The sequence below is a fragment of the Tympanuchus pallidicinctus genome, unplaced genomic scaffold (assembly GCF_026119805.1).
Source record: "Tympanuchus pallidicinctus isolate F22 unplaced genomic scaffold, pur_lepc_1.0 scaffold5, whole genome shotgun sequence".
Classification (NCBI taxonomy): Eukaryota; Metazoa; Chordata; class Aves; order Galliformes; family Phasianidae; genus Tympanuchus; species Tympanuchus pallidicinctus.
In genome coordinates this window covers 28,327,930-28,349,980 of record NW_026294769.1, presented here as the reverse complement: position 1 = coordinate 28,349,980, position 22,051 = coordinate 28,327,930, and the positions used below count along the sequence as shown (strand labels likewise).

General features: G+C 38.1%; 2 protein-coding genes across 7 annotated transcripts in view; both read right to left on the bottom strand.

Annotated features, from left to right (window-relative positions):
• The window catches only part of AKAIN1 (A-kinase anchor inhibitor 1), a 32,068-nt gene extending 14,521 nt beyond the window's left edge, over positions 1–17,547 (bottom strand). The window contains exons 1-6 of one of the 4 annotated variants that reach the window (XM_052703483.1): positions 16,030–17,547; positions 15,000–15,135; positions 14,166–14,226; positions 10,036–12,247; positions 8,225–8,284; positions 5,866–5,943 (exon numbers count right to left, since the gene is read on the bottom strand). Coding sequence is in view for 1 of the 4 variants with exons in the window: in XM_052703484.1 (XP_052559444.1) it covers positions 3,423–3,438 (16 nt within the window). In the remaining 3 variants the exon portion in view is untranslated. Of the gene's footprint in view, positions 1–3,422; positions 3,548–5,865; positions 5,944–6,753; positions 6,825–8,224; positions 9,118–10,035; positions 12,248–14,165; positions 14,227–14,999; positions 15,136–16,029 lie in introns of those variants that run through there. The other 3 variants (XR_008211095.1, XR_008211094.1, XM_052703484.1) reach the window with 3 other exon arrangements.
• Positions 17,548–17,565: 18 nt separating this feature from the next.
• On the bottom strand, positions 17,566–21,781 carry ZBTB14 (zinc finger and BTB domain containing 14). Of its 3 annotated transcripts, none has more exons than XM_052703474.1 (3): positions 21,705–21,781; positions 19,382–19,465; positions 17,566–18,937 (listed from the first exon to the last, which is right to left on the bottom strand). In XM_052703474.1, exons 2-3 carry the CDS (start codon positions 19,382–19,384, stop codon positions 17,594–17,596), a joined length of 1,347 nt encoding a protein of 448 aa, XP_052559434.1. In that variant the 5' UTR covers positions 19,385–19,465; positions 21,705–21,781; the 3' UTR covers positions 17,566–17,593. The 3 variants fall into 3 exon arrangements, with proteins under 3 accessions (XP_052559434.1, XP_052559435.1, XP_052559436.1); XM_052703475.1 differs by lacking the exon at positions 21,705–21,781 and adding an exon at positions 20,984–21,226; XM_052703476.1 differs by lacking the exon at positions 21,705–21,781 and having other exon boundaries at positions 19,382–21,226.
• Positions 21,782–22,051: the final 270 nt, after the last annotated feature.

Here is a 22,051-nt window from a genome sequence, read left to right as displayed (position 1 = left end):
TGGAGTGAATCATGTGCAAAATAGCATTAGAAAAAATCCTGGGAGAATGATAAACATCTTTTGTATCCCCCTTGTTCAGATGAATCAGAAAGAAAAAAAAAAACAACACTTTTTTTCCATTTTTATTTTAATGTTCCATATGAAAAGTTTTGGGGCCTTGAATAAGCACAGAGTATGCCCAAGACCTTCTGTTTTTTGGTTTGCTTTTTTATCATTGTTATTATTATTATTGAAAAGTAACTGTAAGTAATTTGAAAATAAAGTAGTATAACATTGATTAGAAGCATTTAAAATGATTGATAGATACTGATGTTACAGATAGATGGCCTGATATTGGAAGTGACTTCTTCTCTTCAAACCAACGATAGAGCTAGCTTGCTGCATTCAAAAGTCATCTCTTCATGATTTTTCCTGATGTTTTAGAAAAAAAGAAACATTTTAATAACTCTTCATTTATTACCTTGCAATAAGTTGTAGAATTATTTACAAATATCAATCCTTTGTATGCTAATAGGACAAATTTTTGTTTTATTTTTAAAGTTCAGAATCTATTATCTTCTGAAGTCTCCTAAGACAACCTTTCACTTCAACAACTTCTTTATGGCCTAATCCAAACACTGGAAATGTCATGTTTCCATACTGCAGTCCTTCATCCTTACATTTGATGATAAGTAAAACTTTCTTGTCTACTTCTGCTTGAAGCAATTAAATTCAGGAAAAGCTAAACATTTAGCTAAACAAACTAAACATTGCAAAGTAATAGTTTGTCTACATTTCCATTATATGGATAATCACCTATTACAACAGTAGCATTATAAACAGCTGTATCATGTGGGAATCCTCTAGGTAGAATGATCTCCCAGACATCTAGCGTTGGCATTTCATTTCCTATACCAACCTACCATAAGTTAAACTCCATAGGAAAGTACAATGAAGCTCCAGTCAGATTAAATCATACAAGGAAAAATGGTCTTCTCAGTTCTTTTCTCCAGCAGACTATACAGCAATTTAAACCAAGAGTCAAAGTTAGTGAAAATTGGGTGTGAAGGAAGATCAGATATGAATAGTTGCTTTTTGAACACACCTGTAAGCAGCAACATACTTGCCAGAACAAGGCAGAGTGAGCAAGAATGTCTATTTTTCTTTAGTAAAATAATGATCTTTATGTAATATTTTTTTACAAATCCATTTCAATAATAATGAAGCCTGTGGTTTTGGTTTATTTTGGTCTAATGTTGTAGGATTTGTTGTTGTTGCTGTTTTTTAGCAGCTGGCTGTAAGAGCTAGGAAAAAGAGTTGAAGATTAAAAGTAAAATCTCTATTCCATCAATAGGTAGTTGTCTTCACCTTTAAAAACTTATGTTTTAATTTGATAGGCTTTTGTACTTGCTAGTTTATGAACATAGCACATCAGTGCTCTTCAATAATGTAAAGCCTCATCTCGTTGACATGCAAATAATTACCTTTGTCTTCAGCTAAACAAACTTTTCCTTGAAGAGATTTTTTTTTTAGTTTGTTTTCTTTGTGTGCACGTGTGTGTTTGTGTGTCAGTGTTTTTCCTCTTCTTGAGGCATGTTTATAATTTTGAGCCTAAAGAATATAATGTACAACCATTTATAAATAGACAAATCTTTTTCTATTTCATCTTATTCCCCCCCTCTCCTCCCCAGACCATAAGAAACAAATAAATGAAATTGAGATCAGGTCATACATCACAGTACAATAAAATCAGAAAGTTAAGACAGGAAAATGAAACCCAACTTCTTATTAAATGTATAGAGTTCCTATGTGATATAGCCACATCTATAGCTACTATGAAGATATTAAAGATGTACAAACCCCTAATTTTTAAAATGTACACATACAGAAACAAGAGAGAATGCCAGGGTAAAGCTGACTGACAGTGAAGAAAAGCGATCAGCAAAAATGTAATCCACTCAGGCTTGCTCTGTAGATTGTCAAACCTCTCTGATTATTTTATCATCTCTTCTACAAATTCCTATTTAGTTACCCTACGTACATTATGACATTTGCAAGGAAACCAAGGGCTTTTCTTTATGTAAAAATTGGCTGAGAAGAATGATTATACAAGACAGATTTTTTTTTCTTTATGGATTAGGGTTGTGAAAAGAACAATTTATGCAGCTATTAATGAGATCTGGTTTTTAATAATTGTCAGTCTTTGAGGATGACAAAAAACAATGTGTTTACATTATTTTAGAGGTAATCTCATCCTGCAGTATTTCAGTCCCATAGTGCATTAAAAAAAATGAGTTCAGTTAGTGGTGACAGACTGTCAGATAAAAGGAACTCAGAAAAAAGCCACTAATACTGAAAGGTATACTACATAAAACAGTGGCTGGTTCTATTGAGATAAACAACTTGATCCCAACTTCAGGACAGTCTCTATGGGAAAGCAGTATATTAGTCCACAACTTGGCAGTATGAGAGGCAAAATCAACTTCTGATTATTGAAGGGGGATATTTATCTCCCAAAAGGTTAGCCTTTCAGCTGTTCAGTTAGGAAAGTGAACCCCAAGATATTTTTCATTTAATGAGGGTGTAAAAGTTTTGGGTTCTTACCCCTTCACAGATGAGACATGAAATTTCAAAGGAAAGCAAAACTTCTGTAAGCCTTGCAAAACAAAGGCTTCAATAATTCTTCATTGTCAAGTTGCAGCATTCACTTTCCCTTTTCTATCAACTCACTAATTTACTGACAGCTATGCATTTTTAAAGAAATGAATTGCAAGTCATTTCACTACAGAAAATGTTATGCATGACTATAATATCTGAGAGCTACTAGGCCTCTGATCCATATCTGAACACTAAATTGCCGATTTGTAAGCAGAATGTATTATATCCAATGCAGGTTCTCTACAGTTTCTTTCTGGTGTAGTATAGTTATACCATGTAGCAAAACTCCCTTACGGAGTGAAGTGTCACATGAGATTCTGCTGAAGTCTTCAATTTTGTTCCAGTAACAACTGGCCTGAACAAACTTTCTGTACACTTCCATTCTAATACTTTGAGGGGAGTAAGGGAGAGGGGGGAGTAGTGATGGTGGAATTTTGTAAAATAACTCCAGAGATTCAGAGCTTGTTTCATTGACAGCCACCAGTGCTGGGGGTATTCATTCCCGAGGCATTGCAGGGCTCCATTCCCCTCCCTGACCCTTCTTTTGTGCAGTCTAATGTGCAAAATCCCTTGCACAGTCTAAGGTTCCTGCCCCTGATGGAAACCATAGGGGTGACCCTTATAGCCTTCAGCTGAATCCCTCCCTATGAAACCTCCTATCCCTGCCCGGGAGTAGTACTGGTTCAGCTGGTACTCCCTCACAGACCCCGGAGCAGACTCTCCGGCGTGGCCAGGGCCTTCCCGCTGGTCTCCCTGGGGTAGGCACCCGAAGCGGCTGCCCTTACCTGGAGCAAACACCATGATGCCGCCCGGGCGCGGCGCTGCTCAGCACCTCGGACAGCTGCAAGTCCCGCACGGCTCAGCACCTCGGACAGCTCTGGGTCCCGCACGGCTCAGCACCTCGGACAGCTGCCGGCCCCGCACAGCGGCGGAGGCGGCTGCGGGCCGCGGTCCCTCCCTCCACAATGCGGCGGGGCGGGGAGGGGGCCGAGGCGCAGCGCGCCCGCACGGACACACACGCACACACACACACACGCACTCTGAGAAGCATCGCTGCCACAACTCGCTTCTCCACAACGACAGCAGGGGGAAGGGTACGGAGGAGAAAGGTAATAGCGATCTGCCCAGCAGGGATACCTGCTAATTGCTCCTAATTAGCTCTCGGCAATAGCCCTGCTGTCTGACATTTCGGGGTGCACTGCTTTCAGCACAAGCTGGCTGACCTGCTAACAAGCTCCAGCCATGCTGGACTTTGTCACAGTATTTTAGCTTTCAAAGAGAAAGCGGAGGAATTTCTCCCCTGATTTCACAGGCCTGCTAGCCCATCTCTAGTGAAAGAAACACTTTGAATTAATAGGAAACATTAGCATTTGAAAATAAGACATATGACATCAAGGCCAAAAGGTAAATCAATAAATGAATAAATAACTAAATAAGGAAGAGGAGAACAAACCGTGGGAGACGACAAAACTTAAAAATTTCCTTAAGTTTTGTCCTACTTCTTTAATTTGCTTCTATTTATAAAACCCATGCTCAGATTTCCTGCGGGCTGAGAACTTGTGCAAATCTAGTGAGAAGTTTAGACAACAGTCGGATGAAACACAGTTTAAGAAAATATCTGTTCTGTTTAAACCTACATAAGCAAGCGTCAATTTGAAAAAACAATGATTAAGCACTGCTAATTAGAAAATATAGATTAAAACCATATTTTTTGTGTGAAAGTTTGCATATAAATTTGCAATATATTTTCCATTCATATGTTTACAATAAACAGATATTTGTACTTCATCTTTTAATTATCAAGCATTTCACACAACTTCCCAATTCAATTTGGAATATTTCAGCTCTCAAATAAGGCCTTATTCTTAAAATATAGATACAGAAAAGCATTGACCTGCTTAAATACTTCTGGCTATATTCTCGAGCAATAACTCAAGAATGGCATCATTTTCAAAGTCAAATTAATCATCTGCTGACAGGTTTTATTATTTTTGAAACACTTTATAAGATCATTTCTCCTTGGGAAGGCCTTCAAGATTCATCTTCACTACGATTTTCACTTATCTCACACAGCAACTGAATTAATGAAATTAAACATTACACTCTCAAATGCTCTGAAATATTGTTCCCTTTAAGAATGTTACTTAATAAACTCAATTGTAAAAGAACTACAGTATATGTAAAATACATAAAATACAGGAATAAAACAAAAAGTTAGAAATAATCAGCACTCTTATGAGAAAGATCATATGTATCCTATAACCTTCAGAAAATTCTGACTTTTGGAAAGAAACTAGGAAAATTCAGTGGCGTTTTTACTACATGGCCCCTACCTTCTTCATTAATGTGTTTAATGGAGAATTAGCCTTCATGGGGAGCAATAAAGATGATAACTCATTTTTCTAATACATATATATATATATATATATATATATACAGGATGTATTTCTATTACATATATCTTCAAAGGAAATTAGATTTATACATCTAAGAGAGTGCATTTCAAGATGATGGTAGAGCTTGTTATAAAATATTTAAAATATCAAGTATGTTTCAGTGATCAAAAAGTCTGTAACCTACCTGTAAAACTCTAAGTGGGCTTTCAGTTCATAAAATCTTGGAAGGAATATACTAAGCAAATGTGCAGATATGAAAACAGTGTAATAATAATAACAACTTCAGATCAGTGGACAAGATTAGTTACGCCACATCACTCCAAAAAAAAAAAAAAAAAAATTAAAAAAAAAAAATCCCTTGAGAATAAACCATCTTAAAAATGAGGTAATGTAATCAAAATACAGTATAAGCCCTTGTTTCTTTTAATAAATTGTATGAAAGGGGAAATATGAAAAGACAAAGAAATACGTATATATTTTTACTGTTAATTATGTAATCCTCCTTATGTACCATTTAAATCCTGACCAGTTGAGTGCAGAGCTAATAGTCTCTTTGAAACATCAGGACACTGAAAAAAATTTCATGTATATATTTTCAAATATTTTTTAAAAAGTTTTGGCTTATTTAGAGAGGACTATGTTAAGAACATCAACCAGATAGTCATAAAAAAAACCTATTGACAGATAAGCCAAGTGACATCATTTTAAACCACCTATTTTTGCATTTTATAACTGGCATAAATCCTTTATTCTAATGGAGTGGAACACAATTCCATTGGTGCATAGATTCAGCAGCTTAATAAACATGTTTTAAGGAAAAAGAAATTTTTACCTGAAGATGTTCAATGTTTCAACAGTTTGTTCACAATAATGTACAGCTAATATTCCATAGGAAGGCATCTGAATGTTTCTAGAAAGAACAGTTGATTCAAATCACTCAAATATAAATTAATATAGTTATTAATATAAAGAAATAAAAAGATAATATAGAAAATGTTGTATGTCCACATCAAATGCTAGGAAGAGTTTTATATTTTATTAGAAGTTTCCGCTACAGCTTTTATTTCTTCACACATCTTAGCATTTACAAGAGCTACTCAAAAAGAAAAACTTCCTATTTTAATACCTTCCTGCAAATATTCCATTAAATTTTGTGACTGTGCGATAGATGGCAGCAGAGGGGCAGTCTAACAGAATGGTGTCTGACATGGAAGTGTGCATGAAGCAAAAGTGTGTGGAACTGAATTTCTCCATGAATAAAAAATGGCACCTACTGACATTCACTGACACTTGCTGAATATATATGGAGACCAACCAGTGGCTGTGAGCACAGTGAGGCAGTGGCAGTAACAACAGTGACAGCAGGTCACCTCCGCTGGCGCAGAGATGTATGAGCACAGCATGCAGGCTCTTGCTCATTGCTGGCAATAATGCACAGCTAATGGTGGTGACCATGCTGAAAAACAGCATTTTTAAGCTGAGAATTTGGTCTATCAAGTAGAGTTATTGCATTCTTTGTACTGGGTGCAGTTTCCATGGAAAGAAATAGGAGGCATTACTTACGAAGCAACCTATGTATAATCAAATCATTATACAGCAGGGATCATAATTTTCAGTGTCCTAGATTTAAACTAGAACAATTAATGCCTCTGTGATTAATTAGTTTGTAACAAACAGATGTAAGGAATAAACACAGTAGGAAGAAGAAAAATCCTATTACCTTTCCACCCGTATTCCAGAAAAACAGCAATGCACAGCCCTCCAGCAGCCAAATACATGAGATCTTAAAAGCTAGCAACAAGAACATGCAATATTTTCAGAGTCAGTAGAAAGTGAACACCATTAGAGGCAAATGTGCCCATTAGAGTTGTAGTGCATTAGTCTATTCATTTTTCTTAATTAATTTGATAAACTTGATTAAATTGATATTAGTCCAGGCTCAAGATTTACAAGCATGGTTAAAGTCTAGGAGTAATAGAAGTTTAATTTTTTTTGCTGTTATTTAAACATCAGAAAACCCTAGGACATCTTACAGGAAGTAAAGGGATTCCCAAAGCAAGTTTTCTATCCAAGGAGTCTCTGTAGCTACTATAGATTCCCCATCTAGGAAATCTGATACATAGCCACAAACACAGCATGCCTCACACTTGTTAAAGTTTTAATCTCCTACAGTCCCATCAGAGGTTAAATTGGTATCTGTATGTTATAGATGGGAGTAAAAATTATAGAGAAGATGAATCCAATGCAAAAGCCATCCAGTAAGGAACAAAGACCTAGATAAATTTAGACGGTCTAAATATGAAACTGAATGATTCACCTTAAGCATCACCACACAAGCAATGAAGTCAAAGTAATTGCTGCTCCTACATGCCACACCTTTGTATACAATTGGCCTGTCCACTGAGACTGATGAATGAGTCATAGTTCAATAACTAGAGCCTTTAGACCACACTAGAATTATGTTCTACAGTAAGGAATTCAGTACAGTCAAGTTCTGGCTTAACGGATCTAGCAGAGGCATCATAAAGCATAGGAAGAGACTTACATCAATTCCTGACATGGACAAGACCATACCATTCTGCATCATGCTAAAGACTTGTTGGATAGTAGTTAAACTTCTTTATTTATTTCATTTCAGATCAAGATTTCCTGAGACAGTCAGAATGCATTTGTTTTTAAAAAAATCAAGTCTCATTTTACTAGCAGAGTATAGGGCTTCATGTACTTCGCTCCACAAAGTTTGTCTTAAAGTCTTGGTTTACATTCTATACTATATTTTAAGAGCAAAAATGCAGTAGCCATAATTGGTACATATATTACTGGGAAAAAAATGAAAATCTTCCTGGTCAAACAAGTAAAGCATTGCTGGCTAAAATAACAAAACAATAATGGCAGTGATATCAAGTCCCTTATAAACAGAAAATATTTAAATATTAGCATATCAGATGTGGACAAAATGACGTGTTGAAAGTAAAGCACATAAAATTGTGAGAAATATCAGAGAACATGACTTATTTCTAGGGAAGAACTTTTCACTGAATGAAGGCAACCCTGGACAAATAAGGCCTTCTGCAGCATCAGCTACACAGCTGAAGAAATATATTTAAAAGCCCTTAATATGATGCACCAAATGAAAATACATAAATATCTATAATTTTTATATTCAGGCCTTCAAATGAATTCATACTTACTTCTACCTGGAAGGAAATCAAAGCCACTCATTTTTAAAACTTCAAGTTTGCCAGAGAAGCCTAAATTAGGAAGACAGAAAATAGATTTTAGCATGAAATCAGCTGATATCACCTAATGAAATAGAGAATCTGTTGCTAAATACTTCATTTTTATTATTGACAAAAGCTAAAATGATTGCTTGATTTTATATTATTTGCAAAAGTATGAGACATCTCAAAAAAAAAAAAAAAAAAAAGAAAAAAAGAAAAAAAGAAAAAAAAAAAGGAACAAAGCGCAAGCCTCCAAATTATGTTATTCCCAATTTTGTCCCCAAAACAACATAACCAATAATAAAGCACATACATATCTCTCTTCAAAATTCCCCAAGTTTGCCACCAGAGGCATTTGCGTAGAAGATGTGGATGTGTCTGGTCCTTTCTGTTTCCTGATTGCCTCTCACAACAAGTGCTGTGCTTTATCCCCTTGCACTGAATGTGGTGCCAAAGTTGGCTAAGTCCTGTCCCATTCTTCCTCCTGACTGCTATATGCTCCTGCCACTTAACTTGAATCAAATCTAATGAATTACTTTGACCATGTAGGCCAACTTAAAGCTAACTCATTGAAGCACTAAATTACTGCATTACAGACTCATACAGTTGGTTTATCCTAAAGCCAAAAGAGCCATTAAATCTGAGGCAAACAATGGAGAGGAAACAGGTGCAAAATGCACTACAAGAAAAGGGAGAGGACAGAAGAGGAGAGGACAAGAGAGGAGAAAATGGAATTATCCCTCTTAGCAAAAATTTGCAGTTTTACTATGGCAGGCTAAGCGTAAAGCTGCTATGTGGCAGTTTCACAGTGCCCAAATTCAATCTAAATTGGAGCTGCCCTTCCATTGGCCCTAGCACTGAGGCAAACAGTGTTTGCCTCAGTGTGGAGGCAGTGGAGTGCTGTACTTCAGGGAGCTAACAAGCTTAAGAAAAAAAATCGTCTCAATGCAGTTATTAGTTTTCAAGCGGTTCAGCTCTCCATAATGCAGTTCATTGAGACCTTGCAAGAGTGGTATTGATGGAACAGCAGTAAATTGCAGCAACCACAACTTAGGCTGACTTCAATCTCCATGGATCTGAAACCTCAACCTCCTTTAAGTTTTTCCCTTAACTCACACACAGGGAAACATCTCATGATTTAGCTCTTCTATGGAGATGAGGCCTTGTGCATTACCTCTCTCTGTTATCATCTACAAATGATAAATATATTTGAGTTAAAGAGTATACTAGGCCTGTTCCTATGCTTTTTAAAAATGAGAATAGATTTTCTATGGATCCAAGGTGATAGCCACTAGTTGATTACAAAAAAAAAAAAAAAAAAAAAAAAAAAGCACAGAGAATCCAATATATTATCTTTATGAAAATTGTAGGCATAGTAAACTCTACATAGAGAAACAGGTGAAATGTCATTCAGCCTCGCTGAAAAGACTTCAATGGAAAGCATTCAGCAAGAAAAAATAATATAACTCAGGAATGGGATTTGTCCAGATGAAAAAAGGAGGTGGTAAGGAGCAAGCTGTCATCCATTTCACTACGGTTGAAATGAGAAGGTCCTGCTCCTTCCCTTTCCTTTCCCCTCATCTTCATCCCTGCCCAAATATCTTCCCCACTTGCACTTGCACTGACACAAAAGTTCACTACACCTCTGTGAGAAGAAAAGGAAGGGAGAAGAAAGAAGACTCCCACTTTAAGCAGAATTAATCTTTACCATGCAAAATCTGCTTTGCTATGCTGTAGGGAAACTGTTAGGTCATGACTTGAACTGGTGATTGAGCACGTACTTAGTGAAGGAGTGTGGCTGACCCAGGGGGCATGGATCAGCCACAGTGATGGGCTCATGTAAGGGTCAGCCACTGGAAGAAGAACATCTTTTGGACCTACACTGCTTCCTGATGAGTGCTGATTAGCCAGAGATCCCCTTTACCAGTTGGGTGAGTTCCATTCTTCGTTCTGTATACAACTATTGGCCTACCTGTGAACACTTTACCTGGAATTACCAAGAAGTTGTCAGAAGCAAGTTCTTCATAAGCAGAAAACTATGCCTTTAGAAGACTGTCATCTCAAAAAATGAAGTTTAAAGTAGAAAAGGAAAAAAAAACAACCCACAATGCTAAAGTTTTGAAAGAAACATAGAGAAACATTCCATTGCAAATTTCCTTTCTAAACAACAAACTTTCTATTCACTTTATGTGTTAACAAAGTAATCAGCATCTGAGGGAAAAAAAAAAATCTTTAATGCCCTAAGCACAGCTCAGGAAAACTTTAATCTTTTTTAAAAGGAAATGGGAATGGGGGAATGGTAATGGGCTTATTTAGGACACGAGGAAAAGAGATTCCCTAGTATACAAAAACAAGATTAAATGCTGCTTAGACACAGTCAATACCACTAGACATTTCTACTGTGATAGATATATATCAAAAGATACTCCATGGTTCTCACACTCAGGACAAAAAATGTGTATGCAGATTCTAAATGTTGGAGGTTAATACAATGAACACAAAACAACAAGCATTATCTGAGGCTACTGACTTTGTAAGCAAGTGAAAAGTTGTTCTTAAATATAACTGCATTAGATACAGCAAATACAGATTTGCATTTTATTTGTACTAGAGCTGAATAAGTGTAAGTTTGAGAATATTTGTCACAGTATATTCTTGCTTTTACTCCAACTGTTCTCCTGTGCTTTGCCTATGCAATCTTAAACACAACAGAAACACATTAACAAGCTTTGACAGTATGCCAAGTAGGACAAATATCTTCATCTGAAGATACACAGTCCTGAAAACTCTACTCTGTAAAACTACAGTTATGCTGACGACAAGTATAAAACAACCAAAAATCTGCAGATAATTGATAATTTCCCCCAAAGAGGAACCCTGCCTGAAGCTACACAGTATTTTGTTGTTTTTTTTTTTTTTTTTTTTTAATTTCAATTTCTAGAGCAAAAGGGAAAAATGAATTTTTCATCTTAGAGTGGAATGCTAGCAGATGACATCCTCTTGCCTGAATACTCTGCAATGCCACTGCAAGGATTTGTTCATACAAGCACTGTTTCTGGTATCTGTGACCTTGAAAAAAAATCAGGATCTTCATTAGTGAAGAATGAGAACTTCAGTATTTTTGTCTCTAAAATATTCTAAAAATTGAGCTTCCCCGCAGCTAACTTGCTTGTACATGTAGATTACTCAAATGTATAAATTGCCTGCTGGGAGGAAGTCAGAAAACCACAGAAGTAAGCAGTATGCTTTGTTGCTGTCATCACGTTTTTTGCTTTTTTTGTGTGTGTCTTTAAATTAAAAAAAAAGATTTTGCCTTAGAAAATGTATTTTTTTCTAAAACAGAAAAGTTGAAATTATCATTTATCACAATTCTCATAATTTTGTGATTCCTCTAAGACCATCTATATTCAGTGCATACTTCCAGTCCTTTCTTTTAGTTCTACATTAAAATTCAGCTTTAAATCTAAATACATGCAGAGTATGCAATACGCTCCTACTGTCCTATATACATTTATGCAAAGTGGTCAACACTATGAAAAAGAAAATATATTCGGAATTTCCATTCACTGAGATTTTCAATATATTATTAGTACCACCCATGACAATCTTGTTGTATCCTTTCAAGAGCTACAGGCTTTTAAATGTACACAGATATCCCAGGTATAGAAATATTTTATATAAATATATGCATATGTACCCTACAAGGAATCTGGGATATAGGTACACAGTATTTCTGCTGTTGACCAAGCCTTTTGATATTCATGCTTTACTTTAATAATAAATGTTTTAGACTTGGAACAACTTTATTCAGAAGGTCTACGTGTTTTTCAAGTTCATTTTTATAAAATTAGATACTTAGCTGCAGATTGTTGAAAAACAGAGAGACTTCAGTCTATTTCTGTCATATAGAGCTCTCAGCACTGTTCTGTTCCTATCAGAATTGTTGAAGGTCTTAGAGTTTCAGAGCTTTATAAATATCTGAAGGAGTAAGGCCTGCAAATAAAAAATAAAAGAGGATAGTGGAGAAAAATACTTTCAAAAAGATATCAATATTAAATAAATCACTATTTTTAGATATTCTATTATTTCAGATCTCTCATATTACATTTCAGAATCATTCCTGTGAAAATATGTCTCAACTATTACAATACATATTTAACAAAATCTATTCATGGAAATCCTCATCTGCTCTGAGATGAATGCTATTATAATTGTTTTAGTTCTATATGGAGACAAATGACTGCTGTAATGGAATTTTTAATGAAACATTCACATTTCTGGCTTACTGAGCATACCACTGTGATCTGTGGACTAACAGAATGAATATTTTTTTTAATCTATCTCTGCCTTCTAGGTGAAATTATGCTGTATTGTACTTCTTTGTAAATGCTTACTCTCAGGAAAAAAAAATGTTGTTAGTGATAGATGAACTTTATTTCAGTTATGTACAACTTCTGTATGACAGAGAAGTGTCTAGAATTTGATAAAAGTCTTCAGAATAGATAATCTGTCTCTAAAAATACATTTTAAGCTTAGTGTAGACTTTCTGGTACCATCTGATATTTTATTCTATATCTCACTCGACTCTATTAATTTCAATATCCTTTTTCATACTGGAATTAAGAAGGCACCCCTAAAGCTATGTCTGGATTAGAAACCAGAGTCAGATCTCCAGAAGAACTCCAGGTTGGGTAGCTAAACTGCAAAATTCTGATGAGTTTTCAGTATTCTGCAGCTTACACAAGGTTACACAAACAGAATCTGAATGCTTCAACATTTTGCTACTGAAGTCAGCATGAGGCATTTGCTTTCACATGACATCAACATTTAAAACTCTGATCTCTAGGCCTAAACCATTTTCTTTGCAATATTAGAGCAGAAAATGACAACTAAGGTTCTCAGCTGTGAAGTGCTTAGTATTCTAATGTTTGTTTAAATATTGGTAAGAATTGTGTGTAGAAGAGGGGTTGAGAATGGAAAAGAGCTGGCAGGTATTCTTTCCAATGCTCTCTTTGTTCTTTTTTCCTCTTTAGTAAACACCTGTTTTTAAGAGCACGCAGTTAAGATCACAGAACAGCAATTACTTCAAGTATTTCTTTTCACCTTAGGTTAGTCTATGCCTTCTGGTACTTAGATCTTTTTACAATTCAGGAGACTTTGACACCAGTAGAAAGACTAAAGTAATCATACAGACCAATTTGGGTCACCAGAGCATTGGCTGACATGATGTTGCATTTTATATATATCAGAACTTTTATATACATAGTGAGTGAGATTCTGGCCAATTAATGGGAATTTTGCTATTGACTTTATTGGTGCTGAACTAGCCTAATATTTCTAACAGAGTTTGCAGACAAGGAACAGGTTTATATATATATATGTATGTATATATATATATACATACACACACACATACAGTCCTGATCATACAAACAACTATTCATTTCTAAGCTTAATTTTAATATACACAGACCTCCACTGAAGCCCCATGGTCACCTGCCACCACAATATGTTCAATATGAGACAAAAGACTAAAAGTTTTTGCTATTCTGTGCATAATAAAGACATCACTGGCCTAAGTTTCAAAAACATTAGATGGAGAAATGTCTGTTTAGGAATATTCCGTGCATGATATTTTTGCTACTTAATTCTGAAGCAACAAACAAAGAAGACCATTTAATTCATACCTAATGCAATTTTAGCCATCCATGTTTCTATAGTGTTCTATCAATCTTTCATGTTAACCAGTTCCTTGTCTGCAAACTCTGTTAGAAATATTAGGCTAGTTCAGCACCAATAAAGTCAATAGCAAAATTCCCATTAATTGGCCAGAATCTCAATCACTATGTTGTGAGCTCTGAAAAGAAATTGCCATCCTTCTAAAAGCAAAAGTAAGACATTGCCATTTTACCATGCTGGAAAACCGTTATGGCTTGGAGCTGCCATACATCTGCTTCTGTACATAGCATCTTCTGGTAAAGACAGGAGAAAAGTGTTGAGCAGCAGTGTCAGGAAGCAGTTATATCTACTTGAGTTTCACAGTCAGATCCCCAGAACACATAAGCTGCTATCCCTTCAGATCATATACATATAACAGGATTAACTTAGGGTACACTAACAACAGCATACAGCAAAGGTTATCTTGACACTTCCTTTCTAAGACCTTTTCCAGAATTTCAAAATTATTCCAGGCCCTGTTTTGAATAGAGATATTTGAAAAGGCAAGAAAAGTCTATTAGTTTTCACAGAAAAAAACAGAAGTGAAGTAGAAGGAGAAAAGGAAAAAGGAAAAATAAAGATTGCATCTTAAAACACACAGATGGAGCAGAAACCTCCAGTGAAATTCTCAACCTAATAAAAATAACAGAACCTTTGCCTTCATGATCAATACCATCATTCTCTAGAAAATGCAGTGTTCTTCTGGCTCCTCTGCAACTAAAACTAGTAGGAGACCTGTGTGACTCTTGAAACCTATGACGTGGGATTAATTCCACTGTTTTCACTTAAAGTCTCATGTAAAGTATTTATGCCATGTACAGGGCATGTGTGACAAAAGCACCTGTTTCTGAATTCTGCCCCTGAATATCAATCTGCCTCAATTTTAAAATGCCACAGACATCACACAACCCTTAGAGCTGTAATCTTATATATTTCTCACAGCTGTAAACTTAAACAATGGCAAAATTTACTCTGATGCAAAATCCAGTTTTATTACATGTCCAGTTGCCAGTCTTTTAATGCAAACCTGCTTTTCCATATGACTGAAATTGACATCTCAATTGGTTGTGCACAAATGTCAGGGGGCAATATATGTGTTTTTTGAACTGTAGGCCTTAAGCTTTCCTTTCATTCAAGCACGCATTCGTTACTTCCCCAGCATCCTAAAAAAAAAAAACCCAACACCAAAGTTAAAGAGGCTCTTCAGAGGTTATTCAGCTTATCCCTTTGCTTCGAGGCAGAATGAACTATAATTTAACCATTCCTAACAGATGTTTGTCTAACCTGTTCTTGAATATCACCACCATCAGAGATTGCACCACCTCTCCAGGCATTCTCTTCTAATAATTCTTTACCCCTTAAAAGTCTTTCATAATGTCTAATGTAAATGTTCACTGCTGCAGTTTCAGCTAATTACCTCTTGCACTCTTCGTAAGAGACCTAGAGAAAATCTAGGTTTTTCATTTTTTATGCTTTTGAAGTCTTTTCACAACAGATTTGTTTTATGCAGGCTTAGCGACCCCAGTTTTAACACCTAAGAAAAAGTAAGTGAACAAAGTTTTAGACGAGAAAACATAACAAGACCAATATTCTTAGAAAGAAAAAAGTAGATCCCATTCTGGACCTACTATCTTTATCTGTGATCATATACAATAAAACATTTTAACAATGGTCATTTATCATGTTCCTCAAGAGAACCAATAAAATGCAATGAATACACATCCTCTGATGTTGCACAGATACAAAATGTATAGTTTGTTTACAAACTAATATTACTGAATGTAAAATGAAGCAACATTTTAAAAAAATATATTGGTAAAGGTCCAAAGTTTACATTTTCTAAAATATTAAATTCACGTTTTATTTACAAACCAGCCTTCAAACGATTATTGGCATTTTAAGATAATTGCTTAACCTGACGGGTACATGAAAATAACGAAGCTGTATAAAAGCAAACAAACAAAACAATAAGCAAAGTTTCATAGAACAGTTCCAAAAATGCAATTTTCAATTTCTATTTAGAAATGCAAAATGTGATCTACTACACAGTAACTTACCAGAAACTGGTCTAACACTTTCATATGCTATAGGTATCGCAAATGATCAATGTTGTCCAACCATGTGCCAAAAAATAATGCATTTTTTGCCCATTCCTACTTCAAATGAAGTGTTGACAATAGTTGAGTATTTACAAATTTTAAATAAAGGCTCGATATCCCTTTGGATCATATTATCACTATTTTTGTGTCTTCTCTTGTTAACTACACATAGCAGACTGCAATCCAAAGATGACTTATTTTGTTGACTCTGCGAGTTAACAGTTAAACTAGCAGCAGCTTGTCTGAAAAAACAACAAAAAAAAAAACATGACATGAAATTCCAGGTAACAGACTACAAGTGAACACTGATTCTGAATCAATTTAAGACTGAAATCACACAATGAAGTCTCCCTCTTGCTGAGTGGCAGTGTGCCAGAAGGTGGAATTCTTTAAAGGTGAGCAGGACTTACAAGTTGGTAAAACCAGCTAAAATAGAAAATCCCAGTCTGAACACTGCTGGCAAGTATTGCAATAGGCCACGGCTGTGCCCTGTGCTCCAGCAGTGAATTTCGGTCACTTGCCAGTGCACTTAATCCTCCTGTGCTGCTCTTTGCCTTGACTGTGCTAGGTTAGGTGGAGTGAAAGCTGTATAACAGAAGCTATCATGTCAGACTGCAAATGAGCTTTAACTCATTTCTACCAGGTCCCATTAAGGAAAATAGCTCTTTCTCCATGTTGCACCTTTTTTCCTTGTAGTTCTGTTCCATATCCTGGGGCCTTCTGAACTAACACAGAAACAAATAAGTCAGACACTTTTTCCTCATAGAAGGGACTGGCAAGTGCAAGACCCTTCTTTGCCAGCCTGGACCATGGTGAATAATGCAGTTTTTTTAGGAAAGCGAGTACTTCCTAGTTAATAAAACTTGCCACCTCAGTTAAAATGAAAGGATATTTGAGGGAGTGGAAAAAGAGGAAATTTAATTTTGATCACAGTTCCCCATTACCCTGCTGTACTAACCTCTAGCACCTACTTTAGGTATTAAAAAAAAAAAAAAAAGAGGAATTAAAAAGCATAGGGAATCATTTCTTGCTTCTTTCTCAAGAATTGTAAGCCTAACACCTTCAAAATTATGAAAAACAAGTATTTCCTTTCTGTTTCTAATTTCATGAGCTATCAGCATTTTAGACATCATTCACTGATTTTGATGTCTATATTGTATGCAGTATTCCATGCTTGATAAAGCAAAATATCCTCCAGTGATGATCCCTGTTTTATAGAGAAATTGATCATAACCTTAAAATAAATCAGCTATTAGTGCATTATACTGCTAATGACAACAAAACTATTTTATATTCTAACAATACCCATCTCTGAATTTTTAAAAATACCTAACTGAACAATGCCTTCTGTTCCTATGTAGCATTCAAATCCAATAAAAATAGTTGTGTTTTTTTTTTTTTTTCCCAAAAGATAATTATTGGTCTAAATGTATATCAACAATAGATTTTGTTCATTTTAATATCTTATATTATTTTTGATAAAGTTTCTGGGTGTTTTTCTTTCTTTCTTTCTTTCTTTTTTTTAACTACAAGCTATAGTTTCTAATTGCTGCTCTGCTTCAGCAGCCATAGCTGCTGCCTGTAACTGTTCTGTTTCACTCTGGATGGAATTGGCTGTAGTAACTTGTTTTCTTTCACTGTGCATATTGTTCTCATGCCTCTTTAGATCTGATGCTTTAGCAAATGCTTTAGTGCAGGAACTGCAGACAAAAGGTTTCTCTCCCCGGTGTCTTCTTTCATGGTCTTTGAGGTGGGACTTGTGCTTGAAAGCTTTATCGCACATGTGGCATGCAAATGGCCTCTCATTACTGTGAACTCTTTCATGCTTTTTTAAGTCCGGTGCACGAATAAAAGACTTTCCACATACCTCGCAACTGTAAGGCTTGTAACCTGTGTGTATTTTCAGATGCTCTTTCAAATGAGCTTGTGTGGTAAAGCCCTTTGTACACATTTCACAAACAAATGGTCTATCAGCAGTGTGTAGCTTTTCATGTTTTCTCAGTCGTGCCTCATCAGAAAAGGTCTTACCACAAGCCTGACATACAATGTGTTCCCTATGACCATAAAGCAGATATTCAAACTTCATATCCCCAGCTGCTGTCGTCCAGCCTGGCGTCTGTTCATCTTTCACTTCACTTATGCCATCATTAAATGTCAAAGCCTGAGGGGTTTGAGATCCTAAGTCTTTTGACTCCGTTGTTTCCATAGGCTCCACTTCTTGGCCATAGCAGTTTACCTTTCGAACCTCTTCACTTCCCAACTCCTTCAGAATCGCCTCCTGAACTCTCAGGGTAGTGGTTGGTGATTTCCCATCTTCCTGACTGGGGGGAGTTCCTTCCACTGTCACATCCGATGGACTGTCATCGTGATCTCCAATCTCTTCTACCTCATCATCCTGGGTATCATTAGGTTCCCCAATAGGACGGTTTATTTTCAGACAGTACTTGCTCTTGGACTGTGTGTTCTCCTCAGGACTAGATACATCACGTTTTTGAGAGCAGAGTTTATCCAGAAAACGAATACCAAGAATCTGGCCTGAAGACATCATCAAATTTACATCTTCCTTCTTAACAGAAATCTTTGCGGTGTACATGTAATTAAGAACTTCCTCAAAAATATCAGAACGAAGAAAATCTATTTCGATTACTGAGGAACTATCGACCTCTAGTTTTTTGAAAAGCTTTTTGAAGTAGGTACTGCAGGCTGCAAGCACACACCTATGTGCTCGGAATTTAACATCTTCAACCACGATAGCTATGTCACAAAATTCTCCTTCCAAACGTTGTTCATTTAATGTTTTCAAGAACACAGTTTTGTGATCGTCATCATTATATTTAATGGTTTCAGACATACTGATGAAAAACTCCTGTAAAATAACAAGGGAAAGTTTTGGGATAAAACAGGCTAAGTCATAAAATTCCACCAGCTGATGACATTTACGCTCTAAAACAAATGAAATATTTGGCTTAACAGGGTCAGAGAAGCCTTTCAGATTACCAAAGCATTACTTTGAAACCTCTTTGGAAATTAGAAATAAAGACATAAAAATATTCCCCTGGATTATAAGCTTTATAGACACAACTATTTATGTTGTGTTTTCTTTGTATTAAGAAATTAATTTATTTAAACCTATATATTGATTCAGTCATCCAAAATTGAAAACTTCTTCTGAGAAGTTGCAATTTTCTCTAAATGCATGACCCAACAGTATGATAGTTCTTACAACTGAAGTAAATATTAATAGTGAAAACAGCATAGAAAATGTGGCAGCATAACAAACTAAAAGTGAAATATGAAATACAAGCCTTACCATGAACAATGCAGGAAATTTTCTGAACAAACAATTATTAAATATTTGACGGATGATTAACCCTTACAAAGGGCCACCTTCAGCCTGAAAGACAGGAAAACATTAACATATTAAGAAATGATAAAATCTGTTTTACATTAGTGCATTAAAGCATGGCATTTTCAATTATTTAAAATGACACCACGCACAGTGCTAAAACACTCCGTTATTATTTAGACAGATTCTACAGATGACTGCACAAACTTATCTGATAATAGTTCTGTTGTTGCCATAAATCATGTTTACTTTCTGCTGGTTTCTTTACTTCTCTGACTGTTTTCCTGCTACTCACTCTTCCCTAGATCCAAAAGCCAGGAAAACCTCCACAGGACTCCACAAAGTCAATCTATTAGTTCATCCAGAAGAGGGGACAGTTTTCTGCTGAGTGAGGTGAGCAAGACCAGAGAAGAGCATGGCAAGCAGGCAAAGCAGCCCCAAGGATGGCACATTGGGCCACAGATGGATGCATGTCAAGAAACACCCAGGATATCAGATTTTCAAACAAACGGTGGAGACATTTGGCACAGAAACACTGAAAAATACAGAAGTGATATTATTCAGTCCCAATCTCCAACAGGCAGCCCTTGTGATAGGGGCAGGAAACACATGGGGGAGGGAGGCAGTCACTGAATGGCTTAGATTGGAAAGGACTTTAAAAATCCTAGAACTCCAACCTCCCTGCCATAGGCAGGGTTGCCAACTACTTGATCAGGTAAGCCAATATTTGGTTCAGACATCTCCCTCCATCACCTGTCATGCAGCTATTGGGAATGCCACTCCTCAGTGCCTATTTACCCTTGACCAGATATGAAAATGGAAGCAGCTGGTAGGTATGCAACTTCCACCCCTTGGCAATGGCTGTTTAATATGATGTAGAAACATTCAGCATCAGACAGTTTTTGCAAGCCTGGCATTGCAGCATATGGAACTATCGACTTGAAAAAAAAAAGAAAAAAAAAGAGAGAAAAAGAAAAAAAAGAAGAAACAAATGTTAAAATTATTTGGGCTATGCAGTCAAATGTTAAGATTGATCAGAAATGAAGTCAAAGTCAGAAAGGAAGTGTATAAGTATGTGAAACAGGTAAAAGAAAACTAAGAAATATTGTGTGTGTTTTCCTGGGCTGCCTGGCTCTGCTGATCTAGAATGAGGCATCAAAGAATCAAGAAACTGAATTGGTAGGTACCCTTAAAGGACATTCAGTAGAACCCTCCTGCAATGAACAGGGACACCTATAGCAGATCAGGTTGCTCACAGCCCCATTCAGCCTGACCTTGAGCGTCTCCAGGGATGAGGCATTCATCATCCTTCTGGGCAACCTGTTCCAGCGCCTCACCACCCTTATAATAAAGTTTTGGTCCTTATATCCAATCCACCAAATGGCACGACTAACTATTCCAACAGGTTTCAGAGCTCTTTGCAAGCTGGGGAAAGCCCTGCTTTCCTTTTGAGCACACAGCAAAGTGCCACTGCTGACGATCTAGCAGTGATACCTTCTATTTTCATTAAACAATACACAATTTTGCTACGAATCTGTTAAGATCTGCTAAACGGGAATAAATTACCGAATGATTAACTAGCTGAAAGTCGTGTTGGTGAGCACACAGGAGTTTGGGATCGGGGAAAGAAACCAAACTCTGTAGCGGTATGCAGCAGGCACCCGAGTGGTGCACTGCAGCAAACTGGAGGAGCACCCCGTTGCCACCGCACTACTTATTGTTCGTCCCCTCACACGGCTTTTTCACCGCTGTGACCACGGCTGCTGCCGGGACTTCCATCTGAGCTCGTGACTGTCGCCGCGGCTCCTGCCGGCGCCGGCTCCCTTCTCTCCGCAGGACAGCTGCGCACCGTGCCCGTGCCCGCCCGCAGCCGGGCGCACGCCTGCTCCACGCACCCGCCGGCGAGGACGCGGCGCGGGCGGGCTCCCGCCGGGGCCCAGCCCAGCTCAGCCGGGCCTCCGCGGCCCGCTCGCCGCCGCTCCACGGGAACCCGCGCTGCCGTCCCGCCGCCGGGGGCGCCCGCGAGCAGCGGCGGCCGCACTCCCGCGCCTCGCGGGGCTGCGCGCTCCCCCCCGGCCGCCCCAGCACTCTCCTCGTGCTTCCCGCCTCCGGGCCGCGGCCGCGCGCCCCTTTGTTGCGGGGCAGAGCTGCTCCGGCCTCCGCCGCGGTGCTGGAGGCGGCGCAGCGCTGAGCGGAGGGAGGAAAGGAGGAGGAGGAGGGAGGGAAGGGGGCGCGCGCGCGCAGCACAACGGAGGAAGGGAGGGGGGGGAGGAGGGCTGGCGCTTACCTGCCGCCCGCGCGCGCGCGGAACCGGGGAGCGCGGGGGCCGCCGCCGTCCGCCGCTGCCGCCGCGCGGGACGGGGAAAGGGGACCGGGGCGGGGGGGGGGAGGGAGAGGGAGGAAGGGAGGAGGGGGAGTGTGGGGAGGGGGCCGGGGGGGGGGTCTGCGCGCGTCTCTCCGGCCGCCACCGCCGCCTCCTGCACGAGCACTCAGTGCGCGCGCGCGCGCCGAAGGCGGGGGGGGGGGGGAAGGGGGAGCGTGCATGCGCGGTGCGAGCAGGGCGCGCCGGGCCGGGAGCGTGGCGCAGGCGGGGGCGAGAGCAGCGGGCGCGCTCCCCGCGCTTCCTCTCCCTTC